Source organism: Alternaria atra (genome assembly GCF_907166805.1).
Source record: "Alternaria atra isolate CS162 genome assembly, contig: 25, whole genome shotgun sequence".
Classification (NCBI taxonomy): Eukaryota; Fungi; Ascomycota; class Dothideomycetes; order Pleosporales; family Pleosporaceae; genus Alternaria; species Alternaria atra.
The window spans coordinates 5,114,393-5,127,621 of NW_025091323.1; the positions used below are offsets into that span (position 1 = coordinate 5,114,393).

The following is a 13,229-nucleotide window of genomic DNA, read 5'->3' on the forward strand; positions in this document are numbered from 1 at the left end:
CCATGGAGGCGAAAAAAAGGTAATAAGAAATAACACCAACCCCGCCTCCTCATACTTCATGCTACTACACTCTAAACCTCAATGTTCTCGAAAGGATCCCGGTCTGGTGGCAGTCCCCTGTAGATGACGCTGCCGCCTGCGTCCAACCTTGCATTCACACTGGTGATCCACACGCGCTTGGTAAATGCACTAGTCCTCTGAATTTCGTCCTTAGCGACACCCAGATCATCGTGCGGGATCCAAACAGCTGGCTGAATAGCACGTGTCGCCGGATGCTGGAACGAACGCTTAATGAGCTTTTGACGCGCCTCAGGCTCAATATCAGCGAGCTCATCGTCGACTTCATCGAAAAGATTTCCAGCGGGCAGAACCTGCGCCTCGACGTCGCGGATGGGTCGCGCAACGTCGTCGAGACCTTTCTTGAGCGTGTTCGTAATCATGTCGAGAGGGTCTTTACGCTTGTGGTGCTGCTTGTGGTGAGACTGCGAGCGCGAGTTGGAGCTGCGGCGGGAGCGGTCCGCCCAACTAGTGTTGCGGCCGCGGTTGCCGGGTCGTGGCGACTGCCCCAAGCTAGTAGATTGTATGTTACCATCCAGGTTGCTTAGCTCATATGACCCTGGTCCATAAGATGATTCGTGTTGTTTTCTCTCCTCAAGGCGGTTTTGCTCGTCCAGATGGGCTTGTTCACGCTCCTCGGCCGTCTCCTGTGGAACTTGCTGAATCGTGAGAGGTTGATGCTCATCGTTATTCTGTTCCCACTTGCTGGCCTGCGCTCGCTGCCACTCCTCGTCTCGCAGAACCGCCTCATCTTCGAATGTGATTGGCAGGTAGGTGAAGAGAGGACCAAACGCTCTGTTTAGTACGACCTGGAAGAGTACGGTAAAGATGCCCATGACGATCATGACGATACCCTGAGGAAAACAGGATTGTCTTCCTCGCTCATCTTCTTGTAGGAAGAACAAGCCGACCATGCAGAGTTCGAGAAAATAGAGTCCGGTGAACAGCTGGTTGACAGCTTTGGGGAAGATAAGACCGTTAGTTTCGGCCTTAGCGTAACTAACGTAAATCATTTGGTAGCGGTAGGTAAACCAGAAGAGGCAGAATGTGATCAACATCATGATTAGGATCAACGGTGCGACGACGGAATAGATGAGACCTGCACATTGTTAGATTATGTGAATAACATCTCAACGCTCAAACTTACCAATGGCAGCAAAGTTGGTGTACACCGGGATCATAGTACCCCAGTTGATACCAGGTCTTTGCAACACCCTTGAGACCTTCTCTCGTGGTGTTGTGTCGAGGAAGCGGAGGAAGATGATAACGACGACAGCACCGATCTGTAGCAAGGTACCAGAACTAATACTGAGTGCTTGCAGAATCATGTAGGAGAAGAAGTAGTTCGCAGCCTTTGGTAGGTTTTGCGCCAACGTCTGCGGCACACTAAGCGGATCATTGACCAGGTCGTCGATGGTCGAGGTGATACCTGTCGAGATTGACACCACAAGGAACAATTGAACAAAGACGAAGGCGAAGTAGAAGTTCTGCACAAGCAACTCGCGTTCACCCGATGTAGTCGTACCGGTAAGGCCAGCAAGGAAGCGCAGAAGTAGAGGCAGGACAGCAAAGAGAATGGCCAAGAATGCTGGTGGCAGCACACCTTGTACCAGACTTACTACCCAGTCAGGAAGCTTGTTGATGAAGCCTAGCCATGGCAACGTTTCAGTCAGGGTGTCGACTTGGGACAGAGCTCCTGTGAAACTGACGGGGATACCCCAGAAGATGATAAGTCCGACGATGAGCAGAATGACTCCAAACATGCGCAGGTAACGCTCCCACCACTTCATGGTCAAGTTGTCCCAGAGTACGTAGTTGGGGTTGACCTCCACGGTTCGTGGATTCATTTGTCTTGGAATATGGTGACTTAATGACTGACAGGCCATGTGTGCCGCAACTTGATGGTTAAATTGGATAAAGGCCGAGTTCATCAGTGGAAAGCGTTCTGGGTGAGCTTGGTCGTCCGCAATCTCAGCGTTGAGGCGAGCGAGTTCCCTGCGGCAATGGTAGATTGTGTCCACCTTCTTGCCGATCAGCGGCAGGGACGGCCACCACGACCAACTGAATATTGGTAGGCGCATCGTTTCTCTGTCCTTTGGCTTTATATACTTTCTCCAGAGAGCATCCTCGCCATCTTCTTTCATAGACTCGTCATACAATCCTGACAAATCATACTTGATCTGACTAGAATCTTTGACCTCTAGTGGTAGCTCTTCTCCCGGTTTCTCGAATGGCTTTGGGCTTATGAAGTCACCCTGACCAACGTAGACGGCCTTGAGCTTGTTGAAAGGGTGCTTCCATGCAGGCGTGATAGGTCTCTTCTCCTTAGGTTCCGTCTTGGCTGCGGGCGCTTTCAGATCTGTCTGTGGTGAATTGGGCTCGGTGATGGTGCCGTCGGAGGCATACGTTTCCTTGCTGGCCAAAGGAGTATGGGTGTCAGTACTAGCCCCCCTGTGGTGGAAATCAGCAGAGGTGGGCGATGATACTGGCACCTCTTCAGCACCGTCGAGGATTGTCTGTGCTTGCTCTTGTGGTCGCGCTTGGCCAGCTTGACGGGGCTTTCCGCCAAAAACACCGCGCACTCCGCCGTAGACTTTTTTGTTGAAACGATCTACACCATGACCGACATCACGGAAGCCTTCACCAACAGCGTGCATGCCCTCTCCCAAGAACTGTATGGGCATCATACCGCGCTTACGATCTGGTGAGGTCGATCGCGAGGACGATGAAGACGACGAGGCGGACTCTTCAAGGACCTTTTGGAGTTGTTGCTCGATTTCGTGAGGGTTACCAGCATCCACACCATGGTCGTGAGTCTCCTGGTTGATTGCGTGGTTTTCCATGGCCTCGTCGTGCTTCTTTTCTTTTCTCGACCTCGTCTTTCCTGCTTCCTTCGCTGCCTTCTCCTCCATCTTCTTGTGCTTCTTGGTGCATGTAATGATGAGATTTGTTTCGGCAGATTCGAGGGTCCTCGCGATCTTGGTTCGTTCGTTAACTTTGTCCATTAGATCGTCGTAGTTGCGATTTATCCAAATATCCTTGATACCTCCAGGGAAAACATCGTACAGGGCGTCGAGGGCCGGAGCTGTTAGCCATTTCTCAGGAATGCTTTGCACGAGAATGGTAGTGGCAGATGCTAGGATGCGATGTTCTGGTCGGGTGAGGACGGTCTGCCTGAGGCGCACGAATTGCCTCAGCGCCAAATAGAAATTGAAACACGCCCAGCACACGACGAGTACGGCGACGATACAATGCGCCCACAGGCGGTGTCTCTTGTTCGGGAAGGCTACGTTCGGCCAAGCGAACGAGTCCAAACCAGAAACGCCGGGCTCGTCACCCTTGCGATTTATGGGTAGGAGAATAGGCAGGATAACGATTGTCATAGGTATGAAGATGCGGAGCAGGAGCTGCAGGTATTGTAGGAAGAGGTAGCCATCGACACCGGCGATGCGAATGAGCTCGTTGTCGCTGATTGTGAAGACATTCCTAAAAGACTCGATGGCGGTCGTGGGGGCTGCAATGCGCTTGGCGACGGGGACGAAGGCGGTCTTGTAGTAGCTGTCGCTTGTTAGTGCATGCCTGGCTGGAAGAGGTACCCTAAAGGTATACACTTGTAACATCCTGCAAGCATTGCAACACAAAGTACAGCGAATGCCTTTAGGGTACCTTTTCCCGAATTACATACTAGATCTTGTGGAACAAACTCTGTCGCGTAGCCGCCTTGTCGCCCTGGTCGCCTTCAACAGGCTTCTTGGCTCTTCCCTTGTGCAGCTTCCAGTTGCCACTGAGGATCAGGAAAACACCAATCTGTATGCCGAAGATGATTGCTGCAGTCGACAGTGACGCGGCGAAGTTCTCGATACTTTGATTTTGTTTTCGCGCAGCGGAGCCCGCGCCACTAGTCGCCGTGGGATCTGGGGTCGACATGGCTCAAGGTGGTGCAGGTCGTGTATGTGGTGAAGTCGTGAATCGGAACCCCTGTGTTATTCTCTGGTTGCCATGGAAGAAAGGTAGCGAGAAGCAGCCGCTACGGTGCGCGGTTGCAATGAGAGGGAAATAATATTAGTAGGGTAGTAGGTTTGCAAAAAAGGTAGTGTATGAAGACAACGAAGAGAAGGCGCGAAGTGCATTCATTATTGATTCATGGGTGACTAGGGTAGTTGACGTGTTTCAAGCCTTGCATTCCCTGATGCGCGGGCAGTCGGGGGCTTGGCGGCGTCACTGGCGTCGACTGGTGCGCTATCTCATGTGCTAACCGCCAGCCGTTTGAGCCAAACAACCGCTGGCTTTGTGGTCGGTCTGAAACTACGGGTAGCCGTTTTGTGAGTGGTCGCTTTCTTCTTCCAAGCTGGTACACACCAGAATTGTTGCGCATAGCAGCACAAGAGACCTTTCAACATGAGCTTTATTACTGAGACCCGTCGTTGTGGGTAAGGGGACAAGGAACATTAAGATTGTGGCACCGTGGCACCGACGTGGATCCGATCTGAGCATTCAACCCCGTACTATGACGTTCCTACTACCAGGAAATCGCTCCGTATTGCCGTATTAGCTACACGCACGTGCCCGCCCGCTCCCACCTTTCAGGAAGAGCTACGCCACAGCCAAGCCTCACGACAATTAACAGCCCGAGTCAATTGGCCGAACTTCAAAATCTCAACCGCCATGGCGAATCCTTCTCAACCTTGACTCTCACACCTCATGTCTCTCCGCAGCCCTCTGTCGCTTCTTCTTCAACATTACGACGAGCGTCAAACAAGCAACAACACCGTCAATCTTGCTGCCGTCTACCACCAATGTGCCACCAGTGACAAAACTACCCCACCACTTCTGTGCATACTTGCCCACCTCAACCTTCTTCTGCTGCTCACCACTCCCTGTCACGCGATACAGCGTCATGTTCATGGAGTGCCATAAGCTGTCCATTTGCCAAATGTATGGCTGCGAATTGTGAACAAATGACTCGGTTCGCAGTCCCCAGCGCGTGTTGCTCAAACTGATAGGATGCAATGAATGAGGTGAGTCGTCCGGAAATGTGAGGACTGCTTCGCCCACCGACGACCAAGGATGCGACCAATGTGCAACATGAGCGTTCTGGTCGTCGGTAATTTCGTACTTGAGACCGAGCCAGGTACGACGGTGGCAGGTAAGTACCGGCGCGAAGGAATGATCCTTCAGAGTCTTTTTGATCGCGGCTTTGTATTCAACTGTCAAGCCTGAATATGGCATGTCCATGTCCTTGGTCAAGTCAATGATCGTAATTTTCTTGCTGAGCAAGCCATGAGGAGCGATCCAATACACTGCCGTAGGATTGAAGGAGCGAGAGTCAAGTGGCAGACCGGAAGATCCCACATCATGAGGAGTGCCCAGCCATGGGTCGTCAACTTCAGAAGACGAGTGGGACTCAATATGTGTTCGGGAGGATTTTCGGCGGCGCAGGGTGTTAACGTCTGCATTTGAGATGCTCATATTCTGGAGAGCAACGGAGGTAGACATCTTCTTGGGTAATAGTAAGGACAAGCTTGAAAGCCGAACAATGGAACACTTCTTGAGAACTGGGATACACTGAGAATGACAAGAGCCATGTGGAAAAAGGTGACCTTTTGAATACTCTCATCGTAGGTCCCATACCCTCATTTCGGGTTGCCATTCGCATCAGAGTTCGACTTGTTGTTGCCGAGAAGGCAGACCTGGACTACTTGAGGCTCTACAGCCCTGCTCGAACATACGCTCATTGGACAGAGGTTTTGAAATTCAGCCCCGCAGGACGGTCTCTCGCATTGCTCGCATTGAGGTTTCCATGCCGAGCTGCACAGCCACAACATCCCTAAATTGACAATATGACCCGGGTTATTCAAGGTACAGCGAACGATGTATTCCCGACAAGCGTTGTCAGCTTTCGTTGTTTAAAAGCCAAGAACAGCAGGTTTCTTTGGATGTCGATTGCTGTAGGGAGCACGGTGACACTCTCGGCTGCGCGCTGTCTCAATTAGGTATAGTCTGGATCCAACTCGTCGCGCTAGTCCCCGCGATTCGATGCACATGTTCCCAGCAATACTCGTCACCAAACGCACTCAACAACCTCAACAATGGATCGACGCGTGCCAACCGCAAGGTCGAAACAAGGTACCGTCGTTGAGCAAAAGCAAAGATTTCTCCAGACAAGAAAACATATCCTGTCGCGTGGAATACCGCCGTCAGAACGTCTGCGTACACTTGCGAATGATGGTGGAATTGAGCTCAGTGTTATGAAGGGAGTGTTGGATAAAGGTATACAGCCACTTCACTCATCATGTACTTTTCGGCTTTGTCCTAATGCTCTATAGTTAATCGTGACCTCAAACAGCACTCGCGAAAAGTCTACAGCCGTCAAATGATCGAGCACGTCGTCGAGCAGATAGACATACTATACTGGGAATCTGGCGCGCAACACGTCGACGACGATGAAGAAATAAACCCTCCGTCCGATACCCACGAAGATGATGCGCACACATTATACCAGAACAACGACCTAACACTCGACGAGAACATTGCGAAGCTACCTACGACATGGCCCGACCGCGACACCGAAATCACACAAGACGAATACCTTTCCTCCGTCTCCCGCCTCCAAGAGCTCTCTGCCCGCCGTCAAACGCTCCAAAACAGTCTTGACACATATCGCACGCTACTATCGCTACTAGAACCTTATCGCAACCCCAAGGAGAATATACAACCGAATCTGGTGTGGAAAGATGCGCCGCTTGCGCCGGAGCTGGCAAAGACACGCACATTGGCGATACGCGTTGCCGCACGTGTGGAAGAGAAGTTTGGGAATGTCCAGGTACCTTCTACCGCGGAGGATGACGAGGATGTGGACATGGAGGCACTGGAGAACGAAGGAAGGCGGAAGGTGGATAAGGTGTTGGAGAGCTGGTATTATTGAACACCTTGGCTGAGTTCGGTCCACGAATTGTGTTTTGGCGTTCGGATATGATACCCCAGGTTTTGGAGCATTTACAATGAATACAGTTACACTGGATAGAGATACTACGGAATCACTATAGTCATCAAGATTCCTCGATCCATTACTAGCTACCCGTTAAAGCAAGTCCTCTCAGCACCACTAAACACTCGCACCACCCATCCTCCCCACCAAACTCTCAACCTCCATCTCAAACTTCTTCCCCCCAACCTCAACACCAAGCCTAACCCTAACCTTGTACGCCCGTGTAATTGCAAAGCTTCGAAAACTAGGCACCGTTTCACTCGGAATCCTCGCTATAAACCATTGTTCACAGCTACTCTTCGCTTGTTCCTCCGCAATCCCGCCGTGTTTCTCTCCTGACCCAGCTCCAGCCACAATAGTGTAGCCAGGTAGTCCAGTAGTAAGTTCTAATGTCACAGCTTCGGGTAAAGCATTGAGAGGCGTTTTTCTCTCTGTAAACTCTTCATGCTCATGCATGCCCTTGACGTAGAGCTGGTCCGGTGGCGGCCAACTTTCATATTTGTTACTCAAGTGTCCACCTTCTTCCGTGCTACTCGCGTCTCTGTCACTGGCCGCGCGGTAGAAGGTGAAGTCTAGTAAGGATAACTTCAGGACGGTTAGCGTCACGGATGGTGGTATGTGTAGCGCGTTCGAGGTTTTCGATAGTGTCACAACAGAAGCACGGAAGCGGAATTCGGCGCCGCTGGTGAAGTACTCTGGGATTTCTACCGCAACTTCGAAGTCGAGTTTAGGTGTTGAAGACGAGAAGCGATCGCGGATGCTTTGCCGGATGCCAATTTGGCTTGCGGGTTTTCCGGATAGTATGGAGGATTGAAGGGTGAATGACTTTGGGTAGCGGTTTAGTGCGGTGTGTGGGCCAAAGGGTAGTATAGGGCTTGTAGGTTGGAAGGAAATGATTGATGCAGTTGTCAGATCTACTAGAGTTTTGCCTTGGACGACACCAATGCCAGGGCATATCAGTCTGGCTCGTATACCGTATTCGATTTCGCAAAGTCTGCATCTATGCCGACGTCCTTTGTCTTGCCACGGTTGGTCAGGAGGAAGGTGGGAGGTAGGTCATGTGGTCCAATGTCGTATTTCTTATCGGAATCGTTCTTGTACTGGCCATATCGTGTGTTGCCAGTCTCACTAGGGAACGTGAATTTGAAGGGAAACGTATACGTTTGACCGGCCTCGAATCGCGAATTCACTTGCTGCTTTCCCTTCTTCCCGTCGTTAGACATAGCGGTTACTGCGTGTAGAATATCCTGTGTTTCCTTGAATAGCGGTGCGTTGTCTCGCCAATGACTGTAACTGGTGCTACCACTTGAACCGTCATTATTCCTTGAGGTGCTACTCGTACGATACCATATTAGTGATTGTCCGAACAGGGAGACTTCAAGGGCTTCGGGCTCAATAAATGCGACAGGCTTCAATACAATCTGCCCACTGACAACGTCGTCTGGTCTGTAGACTTTGTCTGCTGCATCATGGATATGTACTGCTAGGTCAGGAAGTGGCGGTTGAGGAATCTTTTTGGAGTTGAAAAGGCCCATAACGGTGGAGGAGTCGTGATGTTGCAACGAAGAAGAGTAGGCTAGGCGTCTTTAGATTGAACTGATGTCTGGTTCTTGGGGCTATGGTGTTCTAGATGGTGCTCTACATCGACTTTGCGGGGACTCAGAAGAATGCGAATACCTTCGGGCGATGGTTTGGCTGTGCCATCGAACCGTTCCTCCTTGATGATATAGATGGCGTGCCTACCGACCAACACAGCCACATCTTACTGTCAGGCCGGCCAACCCCATGGCAATAAGTCTGACACGTCCGCAGTCAACGCCAATGGTTGCTTGTTAACAAGATACCTAAGTATAGCTTGGCTTGACCTCAAGTGTGAGTACAACGCGTCGTTGAGTCGTCACATTCAAAATCGCTACACTGCGGGCACGCGATGTATGTGTTCTAGGAATCGCTACACTGCGGCAGCCAATCAAACCATGCCTATGTAGGTGACAACGCCTAGGAACATTACCAGTGCGAGAACCTGGAAAGAAAACCAACAACTTTGTACTCTGCAGTCGCCACAAAAGCCGCGAAGTACCTAGGTAGAGATTTTGAGGCTTTTCGGGCAATATCATAGTTAAGAGTTGCTGGCTTTACCCTTCTCTTCCACAGTCTTTGCCATCTCAGCTCCGACGTCTGATCCCATAGCCTTGAAACCATCTATAACACCTTGCTGATCACCGGCAGACATCTCTTGGCTCATTTTGTACTTCCCACCAAGATCTGTTATCTCAATCTGAATTCCGATGATCGCTTTCTTTAATATCTCGACGTACGAAGTAGGCGCGTCCTCCACCTGCCACGGCTTCTCGTAACCCATAATGTCTCTTTCAGACTGGAAGGATAGGTCTCTAATCTGTTTATCGAGGAATTTGCTCGTCATAGCGGCCTTGGTATCGTAAAACACGGAGGCGCGGCCGTATACCTGCACTGCCGAGTAGTTCCATGTAGGAACCACCTTCCCACTCACTGGTTTGGTCTCTTTGTAGAACTTAGGTGTGACATAGTGGTGCGCAGGACCATTGAAGAGAATCATAACATCGCGTGAGATAGTCTGAACTGTGTCGGTACTCTCATCCTTGGTTTCGGACTGGAGGTGTTCGATCAAAGCCTTAGCTTGAGGATTGGCTCGAGCGAGATGGCCACGGAGAACACCAAGATGGACCTCGTCGGTTGCGTTCTCGGTATCCAAGACGAATGGAATATGACTCGATTGGAGGAAAGGAAAAGACTTGGAATCAATGGCTGTTGTGAAGATGCCCAGTGGGTTGGCGCGGATGAATTGCTGCAGTCTAGCAATGTCTTTCTCAGCATGGACGGCGCGAAGGTACATCGTGGGCAGGATGGAGGTTGCTGGAATCAGATCAGAAGGTGTTTACTGGATGTTTAAGGCCAACATAAAAGCATTGATACATCAAGTGCTCTCTCTACATGTTGACATGATTGCTATGTTGTAGGGCGCGACGGAGGAATATCAGTCATGGCGTGTACAGCGTGTATCCAAAGTACCCAATCAAAGATTTCGTGATGATAAGGGGTCATGAGAGCTAGAGCGTGGAGACCTCGGGACCAGCAAATGAAGACGCCTCGAGCGTGTCTATCCGCCCCTGGCCGATCTGGTTCCACACTACTTGCTCGGGAATACTGAAATATTTACTAGCGGAGGCTGTGTTGTACGAAGTACGCTTGAAGCTCGAACAAGGGTCTAGTTCTGACGAGCTCCGATCTGGAAATGCGACTCGCTCTGCGTCAAGTGCCTGGAACTTTCGCATGACCAATCGCACAGCTAGGCCGGCTCAACTAGTGGAGCTACTGGACGGTAAATTCATGCATATCGGGAACGATTTCTACTCTGAGAATTGATGGCACGTTCCGATTAGCCAAATTTTTGAGCAGAGCGCACATGTTGTGTGATGAATGCCAAGGACGTAGATCCGCTCTGCAAAATGTTGCAAGTAATTGTACTGTGTATCTTTGCAGTTGTCTTCTTGGTCTGGCGAAGTAAGCATATGAGATTGATGTCAGTGATAGAGATAAAATGATAGCAATTTTATGAACGGCGTTAAACATGGTTATTGCTGAGATATAGGATGATGCGATGCAATCCTGAGTAGGACAAACTGCCACCCTCGGATCGTCGGGCCCTGAGCTGGGCTAGAACATGCCACCTAAGTTTAAAGTGTAATATTGTAAAACTGATGGCTTTATTAGTCCGCTTGTTCAGGGAAAGCTGTTTCCATCGTGTATTGTGTCAATGAGCGTTATACCGAGCGATGTGTTCGGGGAGGGGCTCGCATATCTAGTGGGGTAGATTCCGATTGCGGTCGGTACAAGTGATCAACCCCCACCCACATACGGTATACCATCGTCATCATCCTTTGACCCGGCGCAAGCACCAAAGACAGGACCTGATCCTTCAACTCGCTACTACTCACTAACCTACACATACCCTGGATTAGACTTTTGTCGTTGATTGCCTCAGCCAGCTTGCGCACGACAACAATGTCTTCTAATTGGGAGCAACTTGCCGCAGACAAACGAGCTCGCATTGCCAGCACGATACCTTCAGAATGGTTAATTCGAGACCTTCCAAGCGATGGCAATGTATTCGGATTTCCAAAGGCATCGGGACTACTTTCTGCGCGAGAGATTGAGCTGACCGAATCCTCGGCGACTGAACTCGTTGCACAAATGGCCGAGGGGAAGCTGAAGTCGGTCGATGTTACACTTGCCTTCTGCAAAAGAGCTGCTCTAGCACAGCAATTGGTGAGATTGATGATGTGCTAGTCGCTGATCTACCGATTAACAAGTGACTGCAGACGAACTGTGTACACGAGTTCTTCCCCGAGGAGGCACTCTCGCAAGCTCGAGGTCTAGACGACTATTACGCCGAGCACAAAACGACCGTTGGACCTCTACATGGTCTTCCCATCTCTTTGAAAGACCAACTACGAGTCAAGGTATGCTATAATTCTCCTATTTTCGACTTATTCAACTCTTCGCAAGCACACCACGAGCTACAGCCCTGACAAGGCTGTATTAGGGCAAAGAAACATCCATGGGCTACGTTTCATGGCTGGGAAAGTATGACGACAAAGACTCTGTTCTTACAGAACTTCTTCGCAAGGCCGGTGCTGTCTTTTACGTTAAAACAAGTGTTCCTCAGACTTTGATGGTCTGCGAAACTGTCAACAACATCATCGGAAGGACCACGAATCCGCGCAATAAGAACTGGTCATGTGGTGGAAGTTCGGGTGGAGAGGGGGCTATGATAGGCCTTCGTGGAGGAATCATCGGTGTTGGAACCGATATTGGCGGCTCTATCAGAATTCCATCCGCCTTCAACTTTTTATACGGCATTCGTCCCAGTCATGGTCGGATGCCCTACGCCGATATGGCAAACAGCATGGAAGGACAGGAGACTATCCACAGTGTCGTTGGACCTATCGCTCACTCTGCATCTGGTAAGTGAACGAACCGCACGTCTCTGTTCTTCCACTAAGAGGCTGATCGTTAAGACTTGAGGCTCTTCCTCAAGTCAGTACTCCACGAAGAGCCCTGGAATTACGATTCTAAAGTTATCCCGTTGCCTTGGAGATACAATTTAGAAGACGCTCTCAAAACAAAGCTGAACTCGACTGGTCTTACCATCGGATACTATACATGCGACGGCAACGTGAGTCTCTGCTCGAAGCGCAGTCAGATTAGTTTCGCTAAAAGCGCAGGTTCTCCCACACCCTCCAATTCTACGTGGAATTGAACGCGTGATGGACGTCTTGGAACGAAACCAGCACAAGGTTCTACCCTGGACTCCATACAAGCATGAATTTGCTGTTGATCTTGCTAACAAGATATATGCCGCGGACGGCTCCACGGTAAGGAATTTCCCATCTTTTGATCCTACGTAGCTCTGTGTAGGAATCCCAAACCAGCTGACAGTTATAAAGGATGTGATGAAGAGCATTAACGCCTCTGGAGAACCAGCGATCCCAAACATCAAAAATCTCCTCAGCCCAGATATGCCAAAGGCTGACTTGAATGACGTATGGGATATCCATCTGCAAAAATGGGATTACCAGATGCAGTATCTATCCAGATGGCGAGAGGTCGAGGCCGAGCTTGGTTGTGAGCTTGACTGCATAATTGCTCCTATCAGTCCAACGGCTGCTATCCGACACAACCAGTTCAAGTATTATGGATATGCGTCTGCCATCAATCTACTTGACTTCACAAGCGTCGTCGTCCCGGTCACCTTTGCTGACAGCAAAATTGATGGTAAGCGTGCAGACTACACGCCCTTGAACGATATGGACGCAGCCGTCCAAGCAGAATACGACCCCCAAGCATATCACGGTGCTCCGGTTGCTATCCAAGTCATCGGAAAACGACTCAGCGAGGAGAAGACATTGGCGATTGCTGAGGAAATAGGAAGATTACTGGGAAATTCCGTAACACCTTGAACCATGGTCGGAGATGAGTTTTGATGTTCCATAACTAGTCAGTCAGTATCAAATGAGAGCATAATAAGCACTTGCCTTCTCGTCACTGCAGGCAAAACTGGGAGAAGGCAAAGACGAAGGTGCGCATAAGTGGAGCGCCTGGTCTTTAAGACATATGGCACGTTCGTTAACACCGGAAATAA

The 13,229-nt window shown here is 50.2% G+C and overlaps 6 protein-coding genes across 6 annotated transcripts; 2 read left to right on the forward strand and 4 right to left on the reverse strand.

Annotated features, from left to right (window-relative positions):
* Positions 1-71: 71 nt before the first annotated feature.
* ALTATR162_LOCUS6758 (uncharacterized protein) lies at positions 72-3,984 on the reverse strand (the record flags this gene model as incomplete). Its single annotated transcript, XM_043314380.1, has 3 exons — positions 72-1,156; positions 1,205-3,615; positions 3,743-3,984. The coding sequence occupies 3 exons, from the start codon at positions 3,982-3,984 to the stop codon at positions 72-74; spliced, it is 3,738 nt and encodes a 1,245-aa protein (XP_043170315.1).
* Positions 3,985-4,749: 765 nt separating this feature from the next.
* ALTATR162_LOCUS6759 (uncharacterized protein) lies at positions 4,750-5,553 on the reverse strand (the record flags this gene model as incomplete). Its single annotated transcript, XM_043314381.1, has 1 exon — positions 4,750-5,553. The coding sequence occupies one exon, from the start codon at positions 5,551-5,553 to the stop codon at positions 4,750-4,752; it is 804 nt and encodes a 267-aa protein (XP_043170316.1).
* A 593-nt stretch (positions 5,554-6,146) lies between these two features.
* Positions 6,147-6,982, forward strand: ALTATR162_LOCUS6760 (uncharacterized protein; the record flags this gene model as incomplete). The annotated part of the gene is made up of 2 exons (XM_043314382.1): positions 6,147-6,327; positions 6,384-6,982. 2 exons carry the CDS (start codon positions 6,147-6,149, stop codon positions 6,980-6,982), a joined length of 780 nt encoding a protein of 259 aa, XP_043170317.1.
* Positions 6,983-8,001: 1,019 nt separating this feature from the next.
* On the reverse strand, positions 8,002-8,580 carry ALTATR162_LOCUS6761 (uncharacterized protein; the record flags this gene model as incomplete). Its single annotated transcript, XM_043314383.1, has 1 exon — positions 8,002-8,580. One exon carries the CDS (start codon positions 8,578-8,580, stop codon positions 8,002-8,004), a length of 579 nt encoding a protein of 192 aa, XP_043170318.1.
* Positions 8,581-9,164: 584 nt separating this feature from the next.
* On the reverse strand, positions 9,165-9,920 carry ALTATR162_LOCUS6762 (uncharacterized protein; the record flags this gene model as incomplete). Its single annotated transcript, XM_043314384.1, has 1 exon — positions 9,165-9,920. One exon carries the CDS (start codon positions 9,918-9,920, stop codon positions 9,165-9,167), a length of 756 nt encoding a protein of 251 aa, XP_043170319.1.
* A 1,169-nt stretch (positions 9,921-11,089) lies between these two features.
* On the forward strand, positions 11,090-13,047 carry ALTATR162_LOCUS6763 (uncharacterized protein; the record flags this gene model as incomplete). Its single annotated transcript, XM_043314385.1, has 6 exons — positions 11,090-11,353; positions 11,407-11,547; positions 11,631-12,051; positions 12,106-12,263; positions 12,313-12,462; positions 12,535-13,047. 6 exons carry the CDS (start codon positions 11,090-11,092, stop codon positions 13,045-13,047), a joined length of 1,647 nt encoding a protein of 548 aa, XP_043170320.1.
* Positions 13,048-13,229: the final 182 nt, after the last annotated feature.